Genomic DNA, 26,913 nt, shown 5'->3' on the forward strand with positions numbered 1-26,913 from the left:
TCTGACCTGAAAAAGCCCCCCACTGAGAAGGCTCTTTAACCCTGTACTTTCTAGCATGGTCCCCTCATCTCATATTTGATGATCAGCACGTGGGCCTACCTGCCCTATGTGCCTCCTGGTCCACATGTTCCTCGTGTCTGGAGGCTTGTGGCTGCTCCTCATCTTAAATGTAATGCAATTATGCAAAATTGCCATTAATAGGCTGAAATATGAGTCTGATTAAATAATCAATTAGCTTACAGTGTCATCTTTATCACAATGCAAAGCCCTTTGCTGCCTCCTTGAGTTGTCTCTCCTGAATCCGCCTCTTTTCAGTGGGCATTTCGGCTTCACTTAACAATAACAAACAATACCTAGTGATAAGATTTAGGCATTTACCCATTTCGAATTAAAGAATTAATCTGATGCATTACTTCCGTCATTCATTCATCTTGCTAAAACGAAATGTTAGAAACTAACTATCAGCAGACAGGTAGCTTGCCTACCAAAAAAGTAGTAGTCTGTGATAACGAGCTGCTTTTCTGCAAGCTAGCTAGCTGTCTGATTATTTAGGCTAAACGTTACGTGGCACACTGAGCCTGGATTTATGAAGATTTTAATTCATTTCATAAAACTTGATTGTTACACATCTCAAACTCACCTTTTCCGACAACGTCAAGGCAGTCGTCTGAGTCTCACAAGACAACCGCAGGCTGTCGGCATGCTCAGGTGCCGGTCGCGTGCAGCGCTGCAGCTGCGTAAACAGTTTGCCCGCACCCTACTGACTTTCACTCTCGGTGCCCGAATGGAAGTGAATGGGGCTACTTTATTAATTGTTTCGAGTGACGATTTTTTTTATAGGCCGACATGAAATTCTGCATCCATTGTTGTACGATTTAAATTTTATTTTTTCTTCGGAAGGGTAACGTGAGTCGAGGAGGGCATATGGGCAGTTGCCCGGTTAACCTGAGCAACCCCCCTGTGCACGTCCCTGAACAGCATTGAGAGCGGAGTCTGAGACGGTGCGGCTGGTTTGCCTCTTAAGTTCTTTACCAAATTATTTATTTCATATACATTCATTCATTGCTTTGTGAACCTTCATAGGATTCCTAGGGTCGGTCATGAACTGCTTTTTATTCTCTGGCACTCAGATGTTGAGAGAGCCAGTTTTAAGTGTGTATGAATGTTATGGCATCATGACAACGGACATGTTACGGGAAAAAGAACGACAGCTGGAACGAAAACCAGACAAATTTCGAGATGTTTTATTATGCCGTTCTCGGGACCTCTTTTCATACCATAAATACCATATAACATAGCCTACAGGTATAACTTCACATTTCATTCGCCCACCCCTCACATAACATGGTATGTACATGTAATGTAAATTACTCATGACAATAATAACGTCGTTTTTTTTTCATGCTACAATTTCCTCTAATGCATAGCTTCTGACCGAAAAAGGGCTTTTGTCCGTTGTATGAATAGAACGGGACACGTTTTCCTCGCCACCGCAGCTGGGTGAATGACTTCCCATCGGTAGCGTTGAAAGAAATCGCTGTGTGTGTGCAACAGTCTTAGCGCCTCAACAGCACCCAATACCCTGATTTAAAAATAGGCCTCCCGCGGTCTAGACTCCGGCCAGACTGGAAATAATGCAAAATACGATTATCAATTGATCCCGTTCACTGTGAGGGAAAAAGTGTAGCGTGTCCTCTTGGAATAGAACCTGGGCCGCCAATACCCGCGACCGGGATCGGTGTGAGTGGTAATCACGCCGGCAGGGTAAATACTGCATCTTGAAAAGTCCACCCAGTTTTTCTTTTCATTATCTTGTAATAATCGCATGCCTTTTTAAATAGTCATCTTTCATCACTCCCTTTTTTTTTAAACATTTTCTGTCATTTTATTTGAATATTCATTAGACTCCCTCCTAATGCTAAGATCCTATAAAGTGATGCGAGGGCCTGTCGGGGCACACGGCGGCCGCCGCCATCTCGCGGGACCTCATTGTGGTTGAAAACAGCTCTTCCTGAGAAAGATATGGAGTTGGTGGTTTATTATGAACAGTTTTGGATCTCGCGTACAAACAGAGTGAGGGTGAGATCCCGCCGTGATTGCGTCTTTGCATTGTTTTTTTTGCAGGAGTTGAATTCGGTAGGCTCTGGTATTCAAAAAACAACTAAATAGGGGTTAGGGGCTGGGCAGTTCTTACAACCGGACCTCCGCCAGAGGCTGCCCGTCCTCAGGCTGTCCACATATAAGGTAAAGAAAGCCCTCTCTCTCTCTGTCTCTCTCTACTGAGGCCTTTGTATGGAGAGCTCTGTATTGCACAAACCCCTACAATCCCAAGGGTTGTGGTGGAAGGCGAAGGGAAGAAGAAGCAGAACACACACCAGGCGGGTTTGTGCTTTCTGGTGTTGTGCACCGAGTGTCTGTCGGTGTGGAGCCCTTTAAAACCATCACCGTACCGTTGCCGTGGGAGACCGCAAAGCGTTGGGGGGAGGAAGCAGGGGGTCCCCTTGCTTGTCTTCTTGCGGGGGGGGGGGGGGGTGTGAACGTACAGTAAGGATCAGGTGTGGGGGAGTATGGAGTATGAGGGTCAGTTGTGGGGGGGAGGGTGGAGTATGAGGGTCAGTTGTGGGGGTAGGGTGGAGTATGAGGGTCAGGTGTGGGGGGGAGGGTGGAGTGTGCGGGTCAGGTGTGGGGGGGAGGGTGGAGTATGAGGGTCAGTTGTGGGGGTAGGGTGGAGTATGAGGGTCAGTTGTGGGGGTAGGGTGGAGTATGAGGGTCAGGTGTGGGGGGGAGGGTGGAGTATGAGGGTCAGTTGTGGGGGGAGGGTGGAGTATGAGGGTCAGTTGTGGGGGGGAGGGTGGAGTATGAGGGTCAGTTGTGGGGGGGAGGGTGGAGTGTGCGGGTCAGGTGTCGGCGCCGGGGCGCCACACAGCGGTCACTCCGTCTTCTCCCGGGTCCACTTGATCATGGTCTCCGGCGAGCGGTAGAGGAAGATGAGCTTGGCGTACATGTCCTCCTCCAGGTCCAGCTCGCCCGTCTCCCGCACCAGGAAGATGTCCGTGCACAGCTTGAGGATGCGGTCCACGTTGGGCAGCTCCTCGAACATGATGGTGTGCGAGATGCCGCTGAAGAACTCGCGCACAAACTTGCCGATCACCAGCACCACGGAGGCGTACAGGCCCATGATGCTGCAGAGGGTGGGGGGGGTGAGGGGGGGCACGGTTAGACCATCGTGGTGGGGATGGTGGTGTTGGAGGTGTGGCCGCGGTTAACGGTCAAGCTAAATTATATAGTTAATTCACGTGCACACATTGAGATAACGCTGGGTTCATATCCATACATAAGAGTCTCAAAGGGGAATGCATTAAGTAAAGGAAAAACACGCTGGGATATATATATATATATATATATATATATATATATATATATAGTATTTGCTACACGTGAACCGCCTAAGATGGCGCAATTTGATTGGTTCGCTATCTCGGGATATTGAGAAATATCCCATGATTGAGATCTCAAACCCTGGATATTTCGTGACGGTCGTCTCGTCACGCTAATAATGTAGAGTCTTCACGTGTAGTACATATATAACATACACAGGCACACACACAGGGCTAGACCCCGAGCAGTCCCTCAAGTGAGGCCATTGGGTAGAACTGCTCCGTGACTGATGAGCCCATGCCGTGATGATAATCAGTCCACCTTTAAAATGGCCGCTAGTTGCATGCCTAGTCTCATCGCTAGCCAAGAAACACTTTATCGTCATTATGTCAATGTAGCCATGAAAAAGTTACCAGAGAGCTGACCAATTAATTTTCCCCAACTACAAAAGACAAGCAAGATCGATGTTTGGTATTTTTAGACTATGAAAAAAGAGAGAGATCTTTTTAGGGGCAGTGGGGAAAAGGGAGGACTGTTCATTTGTTTGCACTTCTTATGTACAATAAAAATACAAAAAATATTAAAACTTATTTTGAAATTACCTTGTGTCCTTCTGTCCATAAATTGAATTATGTTGTATATTTACACTTGTTTGGAACGTTTTGTTAAAGTAAATTTTTTTGGGGGGGAATTTTAAGTGGTTGTTTAATATAATATAATATATATAACAATATTAATCGGATCCGGAACAATTTAATAGAAAGCATTTGTCATTCATACTACTAGCCCTAGTTTCTAGAGTAAGAAACAAGTGCAAGTCCATGCAAGTAGTTACTATTGAGGACTAGTAACATGTCAGCCGGGTCAGTTAAGTGTTGGTTTAGTGGCTAGTGGCGACCCACAAGATCCACACGTGTGTACTACGCATACGTCCTCCTTTACTTCAGGGTTCATTGTCAGCGTCCACTCACCCGTATCCTGCCAGGAAGCCCAGGCTGGGGGGGCTGACCTGGTCGCTGAATATGTACAGATCCAGCCCCGTCATGTTGGTTTTCTTTTTGATGGAGCCGGGCTCTGACTGGTTGACCACCCACCACTCCCGCACCTCCCCGGAGCTTTGTGCGCTTCGCTCTAGCGACAAGCTGATGTTCTCCTTCTTCTTATCTGAAGCATGATGGGAAAGGAAAGAGGACACAGGATGAATCGGAAAACAAAACGGCTACGGCGACTGCTAATACCACTGTATTACCTGACGTTCATTTAAATTACAAACGCACACAGTGTTTAATTGGTTAGCTAATGGCAACCAACAACCTTTGCCGGTCGCTCTTACCCTTTAAAAGCTGCTCCACGGGTTTGGAAATCGAATCGGTAGGCGCCCGGAGATACCGTGGGAAGAAATCTTTGAGGATCCTGTGGTGGAGCGAGCACAACACTTTATCAACGCATAAAAACACCAATGAGTCGGGATGAATGACAGGCCTGGACAGCCACCTGGTAGCCCCTCTCTTCTCTCGTCTCTGAACGGATTGGTGCTTAAAGGTGACATATTATACCACCAGGTGTGAGTGTGAATAGCCGTTACAAGCCGTGGGCGTGTCCACCTAGATGTGTGAAGGATAGATGAGCAACGTTTGCAACAGTCCACTGGGTAGGCTTGTAGACTGATCTATCCAGCACACAAAGGTGGACACGCCCACTTGTGATGTCAGAAGAGGCAGATTTTCAAAAAAGCTTTTAACGGCTAATCAAACTCACACCTTGTGGTTAAATCGATCAGATGCAGACACGGGTTACGACCCATCACATCTTCCTCATACAGGATAGTGGCGACATAGCCCTTGGCTTGGTTGACCGTTTGACATATGGCTGTTGATGCGTGTGGAGGTTTAAATAATGCGTCTGTGTTTCGGTGTGTGTGTGTGTGATCTATGGATCACACTTTCATTGCAAAACATTTTCATTGCATTACTTATCTCAACAGCTCTAAACCTCCGCCTCTATTTATATTCTCTAAGGTGTCTTTAGCTTCATCAGTAATCTACTTCCACAGTCCTTTAGGGTTCTGCACGGTCAAATAGCCCTGCCTTATAGCCTACTGTTGGATTTTAGTGGTCATATCAACTCCCCAAACGACATGGACAACCGGGCCGCTTGACTCCATATTAAAGGACAATTCCGGTATTTTGAACATCGAGCCCCCTTTCTGGTTTGCTAGGATGAAGTAGAAGTTAACACCGACATTTTTAATATTGGTCCCGTCTCGAGTATTTGGCTAATTTCGAGTCGCCCCTGCCTGCTTCACAATGGCTGGCTATGGGCATTCAAAAACACCCCTACACGTTCGTTCTCAGAAATGTGAAACTCATCGAATGGTTAGTGGTGTTTGCTGACGTTCCTAATCGAGTATCGTAGAGAAACAGTTTCTGTCGTGTTATATTTGGCATTTTGTAAATCTGCATTTTGTAAATGAAACGGAAAGGGGGGTTGCTATTCGCTCGGTTCTAGCCCCTACTCTTGATACGGAGAGCTGAGCGAAAAGACTACAACCACACTACACTTCCGTTTCCGGCTGCGGTCCGGTCTCCATTTCATTTACAAAATGCTGATTTACAAAATGCCAAATAAAACACGACAGAAACTGTATTTCGCTACGATACTTGATTAGGAACATCAACGAACACCACTAACTCAATGAGTTTCACATTTCTGAAAACAAACATTGAGGGGTGTTTTTGAATGCCCATAGCCAGCCATTGTGAAGCAGGCAGGGGTGATTCGAAATTAGCCAAATACTCGAGACGGGACCAATATTAAAAATGTCGGTGTTAACCACTCTATTTCATCCTAGACAAACCAGAAAGGGAGCTCAATGTTCAAAATACCGGAATTATCCTTTAACATAGAACACTGCTGTCAGCGGCCCCACATTCAAAGCATTTGTGATCTTCTGTCCTCACTCCTTTACATTAAGGGGTGCTCTAATGCCACTACTGACGCTGCTGAATATTATGTGTGTTTTTTTCGATTTCCGAACTTCAAGATCGGCACTTTAATAGTTTTTCTTGCTCAGTCTGATGCCTTCATTGTGAATGGCGACTGTGTAGAAAGGTGGAACACCTCCTTGTATGGTGTTGTTATGGGGAGTAAATCAAGCTGATACACATTCAGAGCCATTTCGTGTACTTACGAGCGCTTACAGAGTTTAACGTTGCAGACTCAAACGGGTTACACACATGCACTAAGGTGAGACCATGTCGAGAGAAATACACACAAAGGTTCATCAAAGCAGGCAACCCAACGTGTTTCTTTGTATCTTCAGCTAAGAGTGAATCCTCATGATGTTGATGATGATGAGGATGATGATGCATAGAGGGGCTCACGCTGTGGTGGTGGTGGAGGTGTTGTTGAGCAGCTGCATCAAGTGGTCCCTGGTGTCGGTGTCGAGGCGTTCCACCAGCTTGCCCGTGGCAAACTCTGCCTTAGCACCCAGTGTAAGGTTCCTTGGGAGGATTTGGACGACCATGGTGCACAACAACAGGAACACAGGATGGAAGAAAGGGACGACAATGAAAAATGCAGCGTTGCGGTTCTCTGGGGAACGTACCAACCGCTAAGCAAAATGACGTGAGCCACTTGTGATGGTGAACTATAGTGCTACTATAGAGGATTAGTATCTACTGCCATACACAAACAAAACAACAATTAGGTCTTGCGTTTTACATTACACTACAACAAGTATAACAATTTGGTACATAGAATGATTGCAATAAATCTGTAAAGAGATACCAGTGAAGCACTTAAGTGTGCAATATTAAGACGTTTCATTTAGAAGTACTTATGTAGCTGTAGTTGTCCTGTAAGGAATGTTGATCCTAATGTATAAAGGAAGGACTTATATTCAGTATTTTGCACCTTTGAATGGACCAGGACACAGTGATGGTGAACTCCTCTCCAGGATGTTGCAGCATGTCGATGAGATTTTTCCTGCTGGGTGGGCTGATGGTCCACAGAGAGTTGGAGCTGCCCTCTAGTTCAGCAATAGTCAGGTCCTCGTACTGGTAGGTCTCCAGCCATTGCATGCATTCCTGCAAGGGGTCCACACATGACAGATACACATGGTGTAGGAGAACCAGAGAACCCTGAGAGGTAACAGTGGCCTAGGTTTGCCCGCCAACTGTTGTGCCAGATATGTGATGGGACCTATGGTTCCTGTCAGGTAACACGAGTGTAGCGGATCTGACCGGCTGATTTTTTTCTTGCCATTTTGGGAATGTTGCATTGGAAATTAAGTTCAATAACTAACTTCACTCTGGTGGGGAAATGAGAGCTGGTAGTAGCACATGCGTACCAAGAGCCTAGTGCCTGAATTCAGGGAGATGGGCATGGTACTTATTATGTAGCCGCTGAGGTCAGTCGCATTGTGTCCACACTACCCCGATATGTTTTTGTGGGGATGTCAGATACATTTAGTTTTGTGGATGCATATTATTTTATGCATATTAACAAAGACTAATAGCCAATTATACCCTCTAATAGTTGCTGTTTTGGGTGTCAAAAACTCTCACACACACACACACACACACACACACACACACACACACACACACACACACACACACACACACACACACACACACACACACACACACACACACACACACACACACACACACACACACACACAGTGTTCTCCCACAGAAACTAGGAGGGAAAACAGATAGATTGTAGCTGCACTTACGTCATTTTTAGTATATCCCCTCACAAAGGCAGCATATTCATGCTCCGTAATATTCCGTAGCTGCTTCTGCTGAGCGCTCATGGTGAAGATGGGCTGGGGAAGGGGAAGAGTGGGTCATTTCAAACAACAGTGCCTTTTGTCTCGAGTTTTGTGTTGTGTCATGTTCAATTCAAACTGGGTTGCAGGCTCAGACTAGAGCCCGACCGATTTATCGGCGGGCCGATATAATCGGCCGTTATAAGGTATTTTCCCAACTATCGGTATCGGCCGAGTAATGAATATTATTATTATTTATTTACTTTTGGGGTTATTGTGTTTTTGTTCAAAGGACTTTGAGTTTCATAGCTTAAATTTGTATTTATACACAGCCTTAAAAATCCTTTATGGGTCCGGCTCTAGCCCAGATCCTTAGCTCACAGTTTCAGTCTTAATCTACATCTGGATTAGAAACCAAGTGCTGACGATGATGGTAGCATAAGGGTATGGCATTACTCTTCTACCTCCAACACACAGAATCACCTGATCGCATGTGAAGCGTTTGAGGAGATAGAGATTATCACACTTCATTAATCCCCAAAGGGAAACTCAGCATACAATTTCAGGTGCAAGTCAAGCAAGAGAGGATAAGAATGCAAATAAGAAGGATGACAATGTTGACCCCAATATATATGCACACCTCCTATATACACCATAACTCTGATCAATTTAAACTCAATGCAGGTATCAACATTAACATTTTGTGCCTGGGTCTGAACCACCCAATAAAAAAAGTAACTGGCCAAAACTCAAAACTTTCATGATCAGTCATGATCCTCTCATGCTGACAACCCAACCCTAGAGGATTTCGATTTCATCAACTACTATAATGGTAAATGGCAAAAGGAAGACATTTATTCCAATATAAAAAATGAAAATGTATTGACCTGTCTGTAAATCATGCCGGGATAAAAATAAATTTAAATTAAATAAATAAATAAAATCGGCGAATAAGGTCGGCCGGCCGATAAATCGGTCGATCACTACTCCTTAGTGTTGAAGCCTGTCACAACGTACGTACCTGGAAGCCGGCCAGGGTGATGGTGAGCGAGACGTCCAGCGGCCTGTTGACCACACCGGCCACAGACTTGACCAGGGACATGAAGAGCAGCGGGAACCACACGATGCAGATGAGCAGGGCCACAATCATGCCCCCCAGACCGTACTTCACCGTCGCCTTCTTCTTCTGCCCACGCGGCTGCGGGAATTTCTGTGGAAACACGGTGCGTGTTTGGGAGCTGGCACCATATTGTACGTCTTTTGCTTACAAAGCAACAATGTGCCAAAAGTTTTTGTCCTTTCGTTTAGAAGCAAACTTTAATGCTACAGGGCTCTGGGTGAATTTGCTTGGATTCTGCAGCAGCATCAAGAAATCCCATGAAACGTGACGTCCGTGAGCCTTGCTTTATTGAGATGGGCGGGGTTTGGGGAGAGTCGGAAAAGGGAGGGGTAAGGATAAGAGTTGTTTTGGGTGCTAGCTTGAAATTGCTTATTTCTTATACTGTACCTTTAATGATATGAATCAATCAATCAATCAATCATCGCTAACACCGTGATACTGATTTTAAAGACACTGGATTAATTGCTCAGCACAGGAATCTTTTCAGGAATTTTAAATGTATTCAGATGCATAAGTGAAACAAATCAGAATTCAGGAGAGAGAGCCAACCTTCTCAGACTCCCTCCAACATTTAAGCACAAAGATGTGAGCGTAGATATCCTCCACGCAGATCCAGCTGGACAGCGACAGGGACGTGTCCGTCCACACCCAGTCCATCACCGCCCGCAGCTCTGTGAGAAAGGGAACCAGGCGGAACCTGGCGACGCCATGACATCAGAACCGTCAGACACAAACACTGGCCATACGAGGTCATTGATAGGATGAGTGACATTCCTTTGGTAAAATGGACGGCATTTATATACCGCTTTTATCCAAAGAGCTCTACAATATGACATTCAGTCATTCATGCACACATTTACACACCAACGACGGAGTCAACCATGAAAGGCGACAGCCAGCTCGTCGGGAGAAGTTAGGGTTAGGTGTCTTGCTCAGGGACACCTCGACACTCAGAGGTTGACGCTAGTAGGAGCCAGGATCGAACTCGCAACCTTGTGGTTACCAGCCAACCCGCTCTACCTCCTGAGCTTCATAGCTACAGGAAGTATCTCCAATATTGTTTAACAGGTCCAGCATACGACAGTCTCATACCAATAAAAGTCCATAACAGTAATATTGCTATCAATTAGGGAAGAATATCGCAATGTATCTGCCATCATTTTGTTCATCAATTGTAAAGCATACACAAATGCACATTTTGCCATTTCGTTATACACACCCGTGTCTTATGTCCTTAGGATTGTCCCTCTTAAAAGACCCTCTACTTCCCTTTCGTCACTAAAGTCGACACTAAATGTGGACAAAATGTGAGAAGCACTAAGAAAATGTCTTATTGGCCAACTTTACGTCACCTTTTTTATGTGTGCTTGACAAAAACTATTGATTAAGTAGTTATTTTGGAATTTACTAAAATAGCAAGGAGCATTGAAAAAGCAGCATTGAAAACAAATGGCTTTCATTTTGACAATAACTATGTGTCCTTTAATATAAGTCATGACGTTGTTTATCATTTGCCTCATAGCTTTCCTTCCATTCATTTGACAGCAGTGGATTTACAAGACTCACCCTTGAAACAGGAAGAGGTTGAGATAGTTGTAGCTCTTGGTGAGGAAGTTGCCCAGGACGCGGGTGGGATACCCACAGCGGATCTGATAGGCCGACAGTCCAAAGTAGATACACTTGACAAAGTACCACATCTGGGCCACCCTGTTCTGGTTGAAACGCCTGTGACAGGGAGGACCAGCCAAAAACATGCCATGGTTAACCTGCAAGTTATGGTTGTCATAAATCATCAATAATACAAAAACAACTGAAAAATGTGCACAATTGTGCATCGGATCTGTGCTTTAACATATGTTCCTACTTCTCTGTGACTCCGGGCAGAATGAAGAACATCCAGAAGTGGATGCCGAAGACCAGGATGACCTGGAAGACGACCTTGCCCATGACGGTCTTTCTGAGGTAGAGGGCGCGGTCCACCACCATGGACCCAAACTGGATCAGAACCATGACCAGGAAAGGCCCAGGAACCTGATCCTCTGACAGGGACGAGGTGATGTCTGCCGCAGAATGTTTCTGGAACAACGGGGACACTTCCCCTTAGTTTCACAATCCACCAGAACGTCATTGATATGTTTTGGATTTAAGCGAACCAAAAGCCATGTTGACCAAAGGATAAAACTACTGCCAAATCTTGACAACGGAGAATGATGAAATAACAAGTCTAGATGTGCTGCCTTTCTCTGCCCTCTAGTGGTCAGAAAAACACCAATGCAGCTTTAATGACGTAAACATTTTTATATTAATAAATGTAACGGAATACATTTTTTCTCCCACACATTGACCGTCCTCAATCACTCGACACCTACGCCGAAAGCCCAGAATCCGAACACGATGATGATGAAGTCGACTGTGTCGGCGAGGAACATGAGCACGTAGACGTCGGTCACGGCGCTGTACTCGGGGTGGATCAGGTTGTAGAAGAACTGGCGGATGGGTTCGTAGAAATCCATGCATCTGCAAGGAACCAGGTGAAGAACAGTCGTTTTTTTCAATATTATGTCAAGGAAATGGGGACAAACTACGTCGGCATCCAAGAAGGTCTGATTCTTTGTGTATTGAGAGAACTCCTTAGGAAAGTGTAGTACCCAGGTCATTTCAACCCATCATTTCACAGTAATTAATTTGGTCAGATCAAGGATCCCATCCTGGTTGCTTTATGAAGGAAGGGAATACAGCAGTATATAGAACAAACGTATAGTTAAAAGGCAGAATATGAAAAAAATGTGCACTAGGCAACCAAGTGTTCTTAATCCACAGACATTTATGTGTCATTCACAAACAAATACTGCCATCCGCAATTTCTTTGCACTGAAGATTGCAGGAATGTTTTTTGACCTCTTTTGCACATGGGTAACGACGCGTCAGTACAGAACGGAGGCCACCGTACCGTTTGACCACCATGGCCTTGCCCCTGATCAGCTGTTCTCTGAGCTTCTCCGCCATCAGCTGCTTCCGGCTCTTCTGCACGCTTGCCTCGCTGCCGTCGTGCCGGCTGCTGTTGTGGGACGCGGTGCTTCCTGTGGCCACGCAACAACACCAATTACACGTCTGGTCCACGGCAATGAGCCGTGGTGGCAGGGCAGTTAAACCCACCAAACCCATTTTGTTCGAGAAGAGAAAGCGTCTGAGGCCGTCGAAGACTTCCAAAACAACCCTGGACCGTGGCCACCTTCAGCCAGAACTTTAGTACTCTCATACCTCGATTTGACTGCAACTTGTACATTAACCAGTCCATTAAACCGAAAATGCCTTTCCTCTCGATTCAGCCGCATGGCCCTGGTCTGCATCACATGCCATCTGTATAATCCTCATTCTAATGTGACACTAAAGCACGGATAACACTACTGCTCCTTATTAGGTTAAACACAGCCGGCCTGTCTGAGCCTCTGAATCAGGATCCTTCCTATACACTAAGTAGGAGTAAGTATAAAGGCCTGTATGCCATACAAAAACATATCAACAGAGATCATGTGTATAATACAAACACTGATCAACCAACCCTGATAAACCCTGAAAACATGAGCGTGATTGGTTTACTTTCCAAACGGTGCTGTCCTGCAACTGATGTCGTTCAACCATCCGTCCATCCATCCATCCCTCCCTCCATCCATCCCTCCATCATCCATCCATCATCCATCCCTCCTTCCATTCCTCCCTCCATCCATCCATCCATCGGTCCGTCTGCCCGCCCGTCCTGCCATCCATCCATCCATCCATCCGTCCATCCCATCACAGGGACGTTCTTTACCTCTCTTGGACCGCGCCGACGACAGGCCAGAGCGGTGGGAGATGAACGACCCCCCGCTGGAGCTCTTGCGCCGCTGGAAGGTCTTCTGCTGGGAGTGGTGCATCTGCACCTGCACCGAGTCCACGGGGCCGTCAACGTCGAGCGACCTCACGGAGCCCCGGCTCTCCGACCTCACCGACGGGGCCGCCGCCGCGTCCCTCACCTTCTCCTTCTTCTCGCTGGCCCGCCCCACGCCGTTCCCCTCGTCCTCCGACGTCTCCTGGGCGGCCTGCTCCCGCTTCTGCTGCCTTTTGTCGTCCTCGTCCCACAGGCCGTGGCACTGGAGCGGATAATAATAATAATAATAATAATAATAATTGATTGAACGGGGGGGACCTCGCTCACCACCACCAGTGTGTAGCACCCACTTGGGTGATGCACGGCGGTCACCCAAGGATTATTAACAGCGTGTCATTTACAAACAAACTAGTCATTTACATATGTCATCATGTTATCAATATGAAGGCGCATTTTTAACATACTCTTTTAAAGCAATTATAAATTATTAAGTTACTTAAAGCTATACTGTACGATGTGAGAGAGCTAGCATGATTTGAAATTAGCTTCTCTTCGGAGTTCCGTTTAACTCCTCCCCCACCCTTCACGACTGCCCCAACCCCTCGACACAGAGCCGTGCACGAGCGCTAATGCTGCTTACGGCTTACTTCAACGGCAACCATTGCGTCACTTTTCAGGCCATTCAACTCCCTCAGCTGTCGCCATCGCTGAAAAGCGAATCCAATATTTATTCTCGTTTTTCCTCGAGCATTCTCTTACTTTTTTTTTGTTGCTGCCTTTTCATTTTCTGTCTTTCTTTTTCTTGCCTTTTTAAAAGGATGAACCGGGGCAAGTAACGGTGGCAGTGGTAACTTCTGTTTTTTTTCTTCCATCGTGTTAACGTTGTAGGCTCACTACGCGCTCAGGCCGGCTCAGGCTCGTACACAGAGGGGAGAGAACGCGCAGGCTTGTGATTGGTTCTTTATATTCGGGTACAATGTCTCCGATTGGTAAGCATTTTAACAGGTTTATAGCAGATACAGAATTCGTTTTTTTTTCGCTTCTTTTTCATTGCCCATAAGTTATTTATTGCTGTCAGGATGTAAAAACCAATTTCAACAACATATTAAAAAGTGCATATCACTGAAAATCGTACAATATGCCTTTAAGACACCCAAACACAAATGCAAACAAATTAACCAAGCAATAAATGCAAATCTTTGGCTAACTCATAAAATTGGCACAAAATTAGCACTTTTAAAAGAAAGTATAATTTAAATTCACGGAAGAACACACATACACACACACACAAACACAAACAAAGGTTCACTACAGGAAGATCGGTCCAGTAGTGAAGGAGTTTCCACGGCCAAGTCTCATAGCCGTTGACAAATGTTGGAAGTCTATGAAACCGAGCTTACACTTTGAAACAGACAATCGGGACATGGGTACCGCGGAGGCTGCATGGTTGCTAGGAGACGTACCTTCAGGATGGAGCGATGGAAGAAGAGGGCTAGGAGCTGAATGAGGTCATAGTGGGCGTAGCCGTCCTTCTTCTCCACACCGATGATGTTGGGCGGGTGGTACGGCTTGGACTTCTCCGCCTTCATCTGGTTGAAGGGGAAGAAGCCGAACTGGAAGAAGTACTTGATGCAGATTGTGACCTATAGGAGGAGAGGAAAACAGAGTGCAATGATGATTGCGCTATGAGTCAGCCAATTAGAAATCAGCATTGCAACGCAGAAATATCTTTCCAGATTCATTCTACGTATATGTGAGTTTTATTGTTCTGTAATAAACCTTCAATTGACATTACAAATCTATTTTAAAGTATTTTGGAATTTACCCAGCAGTGAATACAAGAAATATTCCATGCTCATGTTTCTTCACATTTTACATGAAGGCATGGTTGACTACTGCAATATTGGCAAGTATATATTTTAATAATTTTTAGGCCATGACTTAATGAACAATAACACGCATAAGCCCTGAGGCTAGACCAGTCAATAACGAATTACAGAGAACATTGCAAAAAAGATTATATATATTTATTGCACGGCTCTTCTCAATGCCGTGGAACGCTCCGTTCACTTGCATGGGCCCTTCACAACTTCCGGCAGTGAATTATATTTCATAGTTCACCGTTGCTAAGTATAATTGACCGCTGTCAAGAAGACAAAGGATTTTTTGCCTCTAATGACATCTATGGTACCACTCCGCAAGTAGTCCGCTAACTTGTCAACCCCAGCGTCTTCGGTTGCTAAGCGACGTCAACGTCTTTGGCAGACTATTTCTCTGCTGATCAACACTACAAATGCTTGTTACAAATAAATTGTAAAAAGACAAACCATGAAGTTACACACATGAAGAAAATAAGCATTATTTTCCCGTCAAGCGATTAAAATATTTAATCGTGATTAATCGCATTAATGTCATAGTTAACTCACGATTAATCGCAATTAATCACAAATTATTTTTCTAAGCTAAATATCCCTTGATTTTTTTGTCCCATAATTCTTCTCATTTTAATTCTCTTATCAACATGGTGAAGTGCATCGGCTTGCCTTGTGCAAATGATTTTTTATTGATAACAACATTGGCATATACTGATCAAAACAGGACGATACAAAAAAAGAGCATATAGTGCAATTAAACAACTGCTTTGAACAAATGTCATTTGAACATAGCAGTCAGGCTACTGCTTCTTTGTTTTGAGCCAAAGAAAAAAAGAAAAAGGTTTTTTTTTTAAATATAATAATTGCGTTAATCGCGCGATAAAAAAAATTAACGCCGTTAAAATCGGTTTGCGTTAACGCCGTTAATAACGCGTTTAACTGACAGCTCTAATATATATATATATATATACACAGATATATACATATATACTGTATAACCTATACATATATATATAGACATATTTATATATATACACAGTATATATATACATAAACATATATACATATACATAAATATAAATATACACACACACACATCTAAATATATTTATATATATATGTACTTAACTGTATAGATACCTATCCACACATCCACAAATGCATCAACCCCCCCGACCCACCTCCGTGTACACGATGGCGGTCATCCAGAAGCGCTTGCTGGGACGCGGCACAGACAGCATGGCCCACAGGAAGATGTTAATAGGGATGACCAGCGTGGCGAGGTTGGCCGACATGATGTGGTTGAGGATGATCACCAGGTAGCACACCATCTCCGAGTGGGCCACCAGCATGTTGTACAGCGCGTATCCCAGCTGCAGCCCCAGCGGCTGGCTGTCGTAGAACTTCTCTGACTGGTCCAGCTCCTCGTCGTAGAACATCCTGGACGGTCGGACGGACGGACAGGGGGGGGGGGGGGGGGGGACAGAGCGGTGGCAAGGGAGAGTGGAGAGCGATGAGGAGTGAGGTGAGGAAGAGACAGGCGGCTTCGACTTCGTTCCATGGTAACAATTAAAATAGTGACGCTAACGAATTGGGTGAGTTTCACATTATTCCAAGAGATGGGGATCAGCTTTGATTGAGGCATATTTAAACTTTCACGGCAGCGATTATGGTTCAACATGATTAGGATTGGCTCCTCTTTATCCCCGATACCCTGAATCAAACCACGGTTTCTTCAGCCACGGTTGGATGGATAATACTCTTAAAACACTTAAGGGCCCTTTATGGTTCCACGTTCACGCAACGTAAGGGGGTTACGGACCCCTTACGTCCTTGCGGACCCTCCGTCCACCGCAAGGGCCTGACGTGCGCCTCCCAAAAATCATAACCTTCCGTCGAGGCGACGCAGCAGCAAGGGCTGTGATTGGTCCGCTCACTAATACCCGGCGCAGAACCATAAAGGTTCACGGACGCGTCAAAGCGTCGGCGTGGTCATTGCGTTGCGGGAACATGGGATTATCAGCCCTTGAAGACACATTTTCAACAAAGGTGATGGCAGCAGTAAATACATGTACATAGGCTTCTGCAGGTTTCAATTAAATGTCCTTTTCTCATACAAATTCGATCAAGATGGATAACTAGTTGCATTGTGTTGACCCATCTCATGCTCGCAGTCAGCAGGCCATTAGTGTCATTAATAGTGTCGTTGTTGTACCGGTACTCACTTGCTGAGCAGCAGCTCGCTGGCGGTCAGCTCGGTCATCATGGAGGGCTGCGCCAGGTCGGAGCGGGTGCTGCCCTCCGACCGGCTGTCTGAGGTCATCGCCATCCTCCCGCGGTCCATGTCGCTGTCGTCGTCGCTGACCTCCAGGCGGTCGAAGCTCACCACCTTGCTGTAACTCGGCGGCACCTCGGCGTCGGACGTCTTGGAGGCGTCCGTGTCGGGGGTGTAGAGCAGCGCAGACCGGCCCTGGCGCCGGGAGGACTGGCGCCGGGAGGACTCGCGCGAACCGGCCTCCCCGTCCTCGCTATCTGTGGTGTAGTCCGGATCCTGGATCCCGGCCGGCCCCGCCCCCGCCCCCTCCTCCGTCTCCGTCCCCGTCATTGAGGGGCCTTCTCCTGGGCCAAAGGAATCCCAGGAGACCCCTTGTCTGCACTGGTCCTCCTGGCCTTCCTCCTCGTCATCCTTCTGCCAAGCAGGGTTGTCCACTCCCCAGGGCCCGGCTTCCGTCTCCTGGGACCCGTCCAGTACCTGAGTCCAGTCCGGCTCCTCCGACCCTTCAGGGTCCTGGGACCCCTCAGAATCCCCGCACTCCGCCTGCTCCTGGGACCCCTCTGGCTGTGGGGACCCCTCTAGCTCCAAGGACCCCTCTGGCTGTGGGGACCCCTCTAGCTTCAAGGACCCCTCTGGCTGTGGGGACCCCTCTGGCTGTGGGGACCCCTCTGGCTGTTGGGACCCCTCTAGCTGTGGGGACCCCTCTAGCTCAAAGGACCCCTCTGGCTGTGGGGACCCCTCTAACTCCAAGGACCCCTCTGGCTGTTGGGACCCCTCTAGCTCCATGGACCCCTCTAGCTGTGGGGACCCCTCTAGCTCAAAGGACCCCTCTGGCTGTTGGGACCCCTCTAGCTCCATGGACCCCTCTAGCTCCATGGACCCCTCTAGCTGTGGGGACCCTTCCGGCTCGAGGGACCCCTCATAATCCTGGCAGCCCTCTGGCCCTTGTGACCCCCCTGGCTCCACAGACCCCTCTTGCTCCTGGGAGCCCCCCGGATCCAGAGAGCCCTCCGGCTCCTGGCAGCCCCTTGGCTCCGCCTGGCGCCCGTCTTCTCCCAGGTCGTGTTCGTCCTCCACCTCCTCTATGGTGTCCGTGGTCCCCTGCCGGGAGTACAGCGTGATACACTGGGTGGCCTCGCTGCCGTGGGAGGTGGGGGGACGGGGGGCGGGGACGGGACAACAGGTTACTTTACAACCGGCCACGCCCGCTCACACCCCCAGAACGCCACGCAGAACAGAGAGTATGACCCCCGCCGTGAAGACCACATGAGACACATCAACGTGACGACGTGCCTCATGTCATGCAGTATGATGGTGAGTATGTGGTGAGATGGGGAGGGGGGGGGGGGGGGTTAACCTGGACACGAGGCTGCTCCCGCTGTCGGCCGAGGAGTTGGAGGCGTCCATGCCGTAGATCTTGCGCAGCTTGGGCCGCGCCCGCTCGCTGGTTTTGGGGATGCACTCGGGCATGCCGTCCAGGTCGTCCAGGGTGGACTGGCGTGACAGCATGGTGGCCTCCGTGTACCCGCTGGTGTGGACAGACAGACGGCGCGGGAGGGGACGGCGAGCCGCCATGTTAGCTCCGGGGGGCTAACATGTCATACAATAGACAGTATATTGTATGACATGTTAGCTCCGGGGGGCTAACATGTCATACAATAGACAGTATATTGTATGCCTACGACGCGGCGGTGAAATCATGAGGGCCCCCCCCCCCCCAGTCGCGATACACAACACACAAACACACACACACACACACACACACACAAACGGAGCCACGGGAACGGCACGGTCGCTGGTGGCGAATGGTGCAAAGTCCATTCAGTGGCGGTTGAGTCCTGTGTAGCTAGGCGGATTGAGCACGTCATGCGTCATTCGCCAGGGGGAAATCCTAGTGGCATCGATACAAGCACATGCCTCTCTGAAACATCAACATGCCGACTGATAGAACTTGCAGGGCACAAATCCGTTTGTGAATGCAGACTCCACGTTTTTGTTTGCATCTATGTACTTTACTTTACTAATGCCAATATGACTAGATATCGAAGGAGGTAAAAAGTAATTAAAACGTGTGTGTTAGTGTGGGTGGACGGATGGATGGATGGATGGCTAGAGGGGAAGTATGCATGCATGTATATGTTCTGCATAGGCTGAGCCGGGGCGCTGGCCCCCCCCCCCCTACCTGGAGATGCTGTCCCGGGAGGCCATGGAGTCCCCGCTCCCCATGGGAAAGCGCCCCTGCCTCCGTCTGGGGACCCTCTGGGAGCCCGAGTCGTCCTCGCTGAGCAGGTCCATGCTGGACTGCCGGGACATGTTGAGCCTCATGGCCTTCTGGTAGTACACGTGGATGTGGTCCCTGGATGGCACGTTGCCCTGGAGGAGACCAGGTAGATACACAAGAACTTTATTCCATCCATGAGAGTTAACATGAGACATTCACTTTCGAAAGATGCAATAATAAAATAAAGTGCGTCCAGCAATACATACATACAATAAAATTAAAAAAAAAAAACAGTGATTACAATGTCATGCCATAAGGGCATAAATGTACACACCCAGGGGTTGCACAACAAATGAGGCCAAGAGGTCCTTCACTACAGGAATAAATACTAAATTACACATGTACAGTGGAAAGTGCACATTATTACATTGAAGTATTGCAGTATTTAGGTGAAGTGATTTTTGACAGCACAATATTTCTTAAACAGTTGTGTTAGAGCCTTATGGCAGAGCGTACCTTCTTGACCTCGCGTGTGAGCATGCAGCGCTCGATGCGCAGCACGCTGGAGATGTCGATGTGCTCCTGGCACATCTCATTCATCCACTTGGTGAAACTGTCCACCGTGGTCTGGCACAGCACCAGCAAGAACTTGATGATGTTGTACATGCGCTTGATGACGTTGTCTGTGGGAAAGGGGTCATGGTAGGCCTTTATGTTTTCACGCACGCTTTACATGGTTTTTAAAGAGGCGAGTTTAGACTAGAGTCCTAAACGTTTGATGTGACTACATATTGTATTTTTTGGATTCCCGACACATCAGAGACATAAAACCTCAAAATGGACATTCCTGGCATGAAATGAAGCTCGCGTGTTGGCTTAACCCCATGAGGTTTTGTTTGGTTTTCAGACTCAAGTGAATAGACAGATGTTATTGTCCCCGTGGCTACAGTTGTCATGGCAAAGGGAAACAACAAACCTGGGCCTTTAGACTTTTTGCTGTCCTCGTCTTCCCCTACACCCTCCGGCAGGTCTCCTACCTCTATAGTCACATGACCTTTAAACATACACACAGACCACGGAATGTACGTGTTAGTCAACACGGAGTCCACCGCTGCCAAATAATCCATCAACTTTGTTTTGGTTCTGGAACCTACTCTCTTTCTTGCTTTTTCTGCTTCGCACTCCCTTGGTGTACTTCTTCCAGAACTTTCGCCTCTCTTTGGCCTTCTCCCTGAGAGCCGTCTTGGGGTCTGTGATCCAGGCGTGGTAGAGGAACTGGTGGGAGACAGCAGAACCACTTAACCATTTGTTTGTACAGCAAACTGTAAAACAATGACTCAAAAAGGGGAGCGAAGGCAAAAACGACGACGGTAATCATGCACGCAAACACAGCATCGTCTCAGGCAACATCGGTGCTTGTCATTGTCTTTCTCTTGAGTTGTATATTTATTTTAATAAAGAAGGGATCTTGACACAAAAGAGGATCAGGAAAAAAAGACACGTACAGGGATCTAGTTCATGCAGACTTTAATCTGATCACTCAGGCATTTCTACATGCTTAAAAAGTTGCACTGTCCCTTTCCATTCCATGTTAACTTGTCTTAATGTCTTTTCCCTTTCGGGGCTCTCCGAAAAAGTTAAAACCCAGAGTACAACAAGGACACCCCGGGTGATCTAAGCACCAGGGAAGCCAGCCATTGTAGAAGCCGAAAATGCATTGCGAGGTGCGCTAATGTGGGGTTCTTTGGATGAGGCGCCTGCCCAACGGATCCTTCCAGGCTGTTCTTGTGCCTATGCCCCTGACGTTAGGTGAAATACGCCTCACGGAGCTTCGAGACAAGGAGACCAAACACATGGGATGGAGAGGCAGCCTACGATGCATTGCACATTATCAAGCTGGCAGGACTTCACAGCAACACAACAGCAAAGCGCTCAGGAATCTCTTGCTTAAATACCTTGCCTGCCTTCATTACATACTGCAGTACAGTTTTGGGCAGTTTGATAATAGACTTTGGCAATGCCAGCAAAGCAGAGGCAAACTTTCCGATAGCACGCTACAGAGAGAAGGATCAAACAGAAGGAGGTTAGTAGGAAAATCATTGTTAATGTTAAAGACAGTGAGTTAGTGAGCGAGTACAATTCAACTGTGCACACTAGACCATGTGTTTGTCAAGCCTTTATCGAATGAATGTGTCAGGTTGCTAGTCATTGCGTATTCTTGAAACGTGTATGAAGCCTATAGGGTTAACCGAACACTTGATAAGGGGTCGGACGTCCGGGTTCCTGGAAGCTCACCTGAAACGCTGACTTTTTAGGAAGGTCCTCCTCGGTTTTGTCCTCCTCTTCCTCCTCTTCCTCACTGTCAGTTTCAAACAAGTAATAATCTCCACTTCTCACCACTGAGGAGCAAGGGGCAAAGCACAGTTAAACCCAGCCAAGGCAAGAGGAAACCTAAGTTCACACTATGAGCAGCATAACAACGTTCCTCCATACATACACATTTGAAAACCAAAGACATGACGAATGGCTCCCCTTTCGTTCATGGACGTGTGTGACGACCGATCCAACAAAATCAACATTCAAGGCTTGATTCTTAACGCCACAACCTTAACACAGCCTTGCATCCTCTGACAGGTGACACACACCAAACCCGACCCCCGCCGGCCGGTACCCGATGGAGACGGTTTCAAAACTCCCAAGCGTATGAGATGATGACGTTGGAGGAAGATGGACAGGGCCAAAGGAAGATAATCAACAGATCGTATGGGTTGATGAAGGAACTCTAGGTTTTTTGCGAGCAGATACGCCATCAGCGCAACGAACACAACAAAAAGTGCAAACATGGAGACGTTTTTTTTTTGTGGTGGATAGTTTGGAGAGCACACAGCTCTTAGAGCGAGCCGAGGGGCTGAGCGGTTAGGGTGTAGCTCTTCAGGTGTGAGTTGTGTGACACCGTGCGTCCTTGAACAGAAAAGTCTGAATAGACGGGGGGGGGGTGGGGGGGTGGAGGGGTGGGGGGGGCAGGGGATGTGGGATGGGGGTATGCTGGGGAAATATATAAAGACGACAAGGTTGGCTTCCAAATGCCTTGGAAAGGGGAAATGATCACACTACTTGGTAAAAAAAAGGAAATGCTACGTGAGAGTGCATTGTACTAGAATGTGCAGACATGGGTTCAAACCAACAGGCAATCAGCAAAGCGGAAGGCACACATGAAGAAAGATGGAGGAATTATTTTTCGCTTCTTCTCGAACCATTGATTAAGGTTTGACTTTAACGGTTCGACATGTGCGCTGACACCTGTTGCGTGATCATGTCTACATGCAAAGGATGAGTCCGTCACCCTTTGTCTTGTGTTCAGAGAAAGGCTGGGGGATGCTTCATCTCTTTGCCACTAAAACGTGTTACAGCTGAGTGATTCCCTACTGTGGGATCCTAAGGAAAGGGAAGGCCAGTGTGTATACCAAAAGCCTCTGCAACAAGTCTCCCACACCTTAGGTCGTTTTCTTATTGGTTCCTGTCTGTTTACGGCCGCCATAGACCAACAGTGACACTGAAGTCCAGAGTTAACACCTTTCGACTGCGCTTCTTTGGTTTAATCCAATTACAATGAAGGCTGTTGAAGAAATGGGTCCCTAAACAGAGGCAGAGAAGGACCAAGGTCTGGGAGGAGCTTTTGGTATAGCAGAGGTTTCCTCAGAGCCCCGGGTCAGTGTGGGAATCCTCAAAGAGTTCTGATCAAGGACACAAGGGCCAATCAGAGTGGAAGAAAGGAGAGGGGGGAGGGGCCAACCTACTAGAAGCATGGTCTACCCACGGCCTCCACCACTGCTTTTTTTTGGTCTTGGCTTTCGTTCGCTCTGCTCCTAAAAATTCCACAAATAGATCAATGCAACATTTCATAGATAAATCACTCAAGACATTGTATTATCTTTTTTTTTTCAAGACGTTGCTCTTTTTTAGATTGAAAGGCAGAGATTATAAAGTAAAAATAAAGAGCAGGAATTTACCAAAAGGAGATGAATGTAACCTAAAAAGCCTAGATGTATTGATTAGAAGGAGCATAAATTGAACTTAAACAGCAAAAACTGATTGCATTCAAAACAGCAAAATCTGAAAGTAAAAATCATGCTAGAAAATGAACCTCACATTTCTTTCTTTTTTTTACCACATTTACATTATCTATACAGTAGAGCTTGGTTAGGGCTTCAACCTATAGAGGCCTTACAACACAACACGTGCCCTTACCTTTCTCCACAGAGAGCTTTCTCTGAAACCTGTAAAACCCCGCCCCTCTCTCCCATTTAGCCACACAACAGTGAACCGTGACGCGTCACTAGAGGGGCCGTGCCGGTGGCCTTTTCCGTACCGTCATCCTCTTCCTCGGGCGGCACCAGGCTCTGGCCCTCGCCAGACTCCTGGGTCATGCTCAGCATCTTCTCCTTGCCCCGCTTGAACTTCTGCTGCCTCATCTTGATGCGGTCCATCCTGATGGGAACAGGGGGTTAAAGGTAGACTGGGTAGCCCCAGCCCGTTCTGCCGGCGATTTGAGTTCGCCCTGCATTTTAACGTGGCTCAAATGTGCTGCGCTATGTTTGTCTGGTGAGGTAAATGATCTATACATGTTGTTGCTGTTGGAGCTAATGCTCGGGAGTGGACAAAGACACCGTGCCCAAACGCTGACTTAATCAAAACAAATAGAGATCCGTATGGAAATTAGGATGGGGGCCCCATTATGTTACTGTGGAGTGGTCATTAGAGGGGCCAGTGGAGGTTAATGCAACCTGTGAGTCCTCCTTCCGAGGTAAGCGCAAGTGATAGAAGTACATTATCACATTAGAAGTACATTATCACATTAGAAGTACATCATGCAGTACAATCAGCTGGCTTCCCAGAAGAGCTTTAACCAGTCACCAGTTTTACTCCACGGATGCAATTTGAGGTTAACACACCTTGGTCATCTGGTTATGTTGTTGCTAGACTACGGTCCTTCATAAAGGTGAATAAAACCTAATTCAATCGAATAAATAGCAAACATCGACGACATATTCGAAACTGCCCGCTAGCATTTGAAGTGCAAAACAAACTCAACACAAGACCGGCGGGAGATGAGTCTTAAAGGGACGTGTTTGCTTCAAACTCTGCCGGTGTGAACGATGTGTCCGAGTGGTGCAGAGGTGTCCTCACTGTCTCTTCAGCTGCTCCATAGACCTGTGCTCCTCATCCAGCCTGGCCCTCACTGCCTTCACGATGGTGGCCTGGAACAGCTCCGCGCCCCTGGGACCCACAGAAAGCAAGCACAACGCACAACCGTTGGACCACACCGGTCTCCAAATGCAGAGAACAAAGGAAGAAAAAGGAGGCATGCATGGTGAGGTTTGGCTCCGCTCCCACTGCTGTTAAAAGGGGATCAAACCCCTTAGAGGTGGTATACTATACCACCAGGTGTGGGTGTGATTAGCCGTTACAAGCCGTTTGAAAATCGGCCTCTTCTGACATCACAAGTGGGCGTGTCCACCTAGGTGTATGATATCTAGGTGGACACGCCCATTTGTCACACTCACACCTGGTGGTATAAGGTGTCAGCCTTAACGCCGGCTTTAAAATAAACATTTTTCCTCACTGTCGGGCGGGGCTATAAACGCCCCTGCACAGGTGTGTCAAATCAACGCTTTATCAGCAGGGGAGTGGGTAACCACATCAGCCGATAAGAGGGTACCAACACAATAGCATGGTTCTAACCTCATCTAATTCAGACCCATCTACAACTTTTTGCCCTGATGAAGGCCTACAATGGCCGAAACATGTTGGCAACTTTTTAAGAATTCCATTATGAATTAGCCTATTTATTTAAGCTTCTTTAACTTTAAGAAGGGTGCCTTGGTCAGCCTATCTTTTTAGAAACTATGTTTTTGTATACCAAAGAGCACCTTTGCACTAACTGATTCCCTTAATCAAAACTACGCCGTAGCCCCTCCAACCTGTCTACCTTACCCATCTACAACTAGTGTTGGGGTTTTAGTGGCCGACATCAACAGGGGTGTGGCCTTCTTTGGTGACTGACACGGATCCCGCATGGGGGGGGGGGGGTGTCTACCTGGAGGCAAGGATCTGTGAGGCGCGTATGTCGGCCACCACGTGCAGGAAGTAGTAGCTCATGAAGACGCGGCGCTGCAGCAGCAGGAAGGCGAAGCAGATGCTGTCCCAGATGATGCCCGCCTCGTCCTTGGGGAGCTCGCATTGGTCCGCTATATCTGAAGGGGTGGGGTGGGGGGTTGGGGGAGGTATACACAGTGTTAGAGTACCACCCGGATCAATAGGGATGTGAAAGTCAGGAAGGGCCTTGTTGCATTACAGCACATGATCATACTTGGTGTACTCCAATACGGCACCAACACCACTGCTGACACCATGCACATTGTCTCTGCTTCAGAGTGACCAGGGTCGAAGGGGTTGTTAGTAATAGTTTAGGTGTGTACCACGTTCCGAGCGTTGGCAAAGAAAACGCCCGCTCAGTACGTCCCACTGCGATGTCAAGAGGCTCTCCCTGACTTCTTCGGCCTGACGTCGGCTTCTTTCTGTTTTTATTGGAATCTGTGCATTGCCAAGTGGCCCTTTCCAAACGATGCATTTATGGTGATATTGAACCGCCCTAAAACAGGAACAGCACCTGTGCCCTGGAGCAGTACGGCAAATTGATTTTTGCCGACGTTGAAATGGAAGAGTGAATCGACCTGGGAGGGAGCTAAAGTGATGAGGAACAACAACGCAGAGAGGACAACATATAGTGGGTTTGTGGAGCCTGTGCGGGGTTGGATTTCTTCCTTGTTAAATACCTGACTTTCTATGGTCGATACTATTTCATCAGGACCAACTACAAAGCTAATGTAGTTCTAGTTATTTTTCTTGCTGTGGGGGAATCAGATTGTTTTGTTGAATTGGGACCTCTCTGGAAGGATTTTGTTCACCAAATCAAATCAGACAAGCTGGGAGCCCCAAACGAGAAGGCCCGGAGAGAGAGAGAGAGAGAGGTTGAACGCTCCAAGGCAAAGTGGGATGGAGTCGTGTGTCTTACCGATGTGATCCTGATTGATATCGTTTGATTTGTACTCCTTGATGGTGCAAGCAAGGCTCAGCAGCTGGATCAACCAGCAGTGCTTCACCAGCAGAGTGTGGATGTAACCACAGGCAAGGATCTAGAAGGACAACAGCAGGAGCCATACAATGTCACAAGCATCACATTCTGTGGACCCAGAAAAATAAATCTCAACGATTTTCTTTTTGTTCTTCCTGGCGACAACTTTTGACGATGAGCTGTAATAATTCCCATAGATCCCAATCGTAACGACGTCGATATCCATTTTGTAAAAAATCATTATACTGTGAATACAAGGGCTGCC

General features: G+C 47.2%; 1 protein-coding gene across 11 annotated transcripts in view; it reads right to left on the reverse strand.

Moving 5' to 3' along the window:
* Positions 1-2,700: 2,700 nt before the first annotated feature.
* Positions 2,701-26,913, reverse strand: part of piezo2b (piezo-type mechanosensitive ion channel component 2b) — an 82,232-nt gene continuing 58,019 nt past the window's right edge. For 4 of the 11 annotated variants that reach the window (XM_030363379.1, XM_030363378.1, XM_030363381.1 and 1 more), the window contains 27 exons: positions 26,589-26,709; positions 25,611-25,767; positions 24,701-24,790; positions 23,883-24,001; positions 23,311-23,379; positions 21,809-21,912; positions 20,668-20,788; positions 20,490-20,567; positions 20,030-20,196; positions 19,475-19,665; positions 18,650-18,820; positions 17,243-18,430; positions 16,199-16,457; positions 14,607-14,786; positions 13,087-13,405; positions 12,226-12,355; positions 11,645-11,792; positions 11,140-11,351; positions 10,842-11,000; positions 9,825-9,972; positions 9,177-9,365; positions 8,120-8,212; positions 7,294-7,466; positions 6,762-6,881; positions 4,712-4,791; positions 4,350-4,542; positions 2,702-3,182 (listed from right to left, as the gene is read on the reverse strand). In XM_030363379.1, coding sequence (XP_030219239.1) covers positions 2,930-3,182; positions 4,350-4,542; positions 4,712-4,791; positions 6,762-6,881; positions 7,294-7,466; positions 8,120-8,212; positions 9,177-9,365; positions 9,825-9,972; positions 10,842-11,000; positions 11,140-11,351; positions 11,645-11,792; positions 12,226-12,355; positions 13,087-13,405; positions 14,607-14,786; positions 16,199-16,457; positions 17,243-18,430; positions 18,650-18,820; positions 19,475-19,665; positions 20,030-20,196; positions 20,490-20,567; positions 20,668-20,788; positions 21,809-21,912; positions 23,311-23,379; positions 23,883-24,001; positions 24,701-24,790; positions 25,611-25,767; positions 26,589-26,709 — 5,232 coding nt within the window. In that variant the 3' untranslated portion in view covers positions 2,702-2,929. Of the gene's footprint in view, positions 3,183-4,349; positions 4,543-4,711; positions 4,792-6,761; positions 6,882-7,293; positions 7,467-8,119; positions 8,213-9,176; positions 9,366-9,824; positions 9,973-10,841; positions 11,001-11,139; positions 11,352-11,644; positions 11,793-12,225; positions 12,356-13,086; positions 13,406-14,606; positions 14,787-16,198; positions 16,458-17,242; positions 18,431-18,649; positions 18,821-19,474; positions 19,666-20,029; positions 20,197-20,489; positions 20,568-20,667; positions 20,789-21,468; positions 21,568-21,808; positions 21,913-23,310; positions 23,380-23,882; positions 24,002-24,700; positions 24,791-25,610; positions 25,768-26,588; positions 26,710-26,913 lie in introns of all 11 variants that reach the window. The other 7 variants (XM_030363371.1, XM_030363372.1, XM_030363370.1 and 4 more) reach the window with 5 other exon arrangements.

Source organism: Gadus morhua, chromosome 8 (assembly GCF_902167405.1).
Source record: "Gadus morhua chromosome 8, gadMor3.0, whole genome shotgun sequence".
NCBI classification, from domain to species: domain Eukaryota; kingdom Metazoa; phylum Chordata; class Actinopteri; order Gadiformes; family Gadidae; genus Gadus; species Gadus morhua.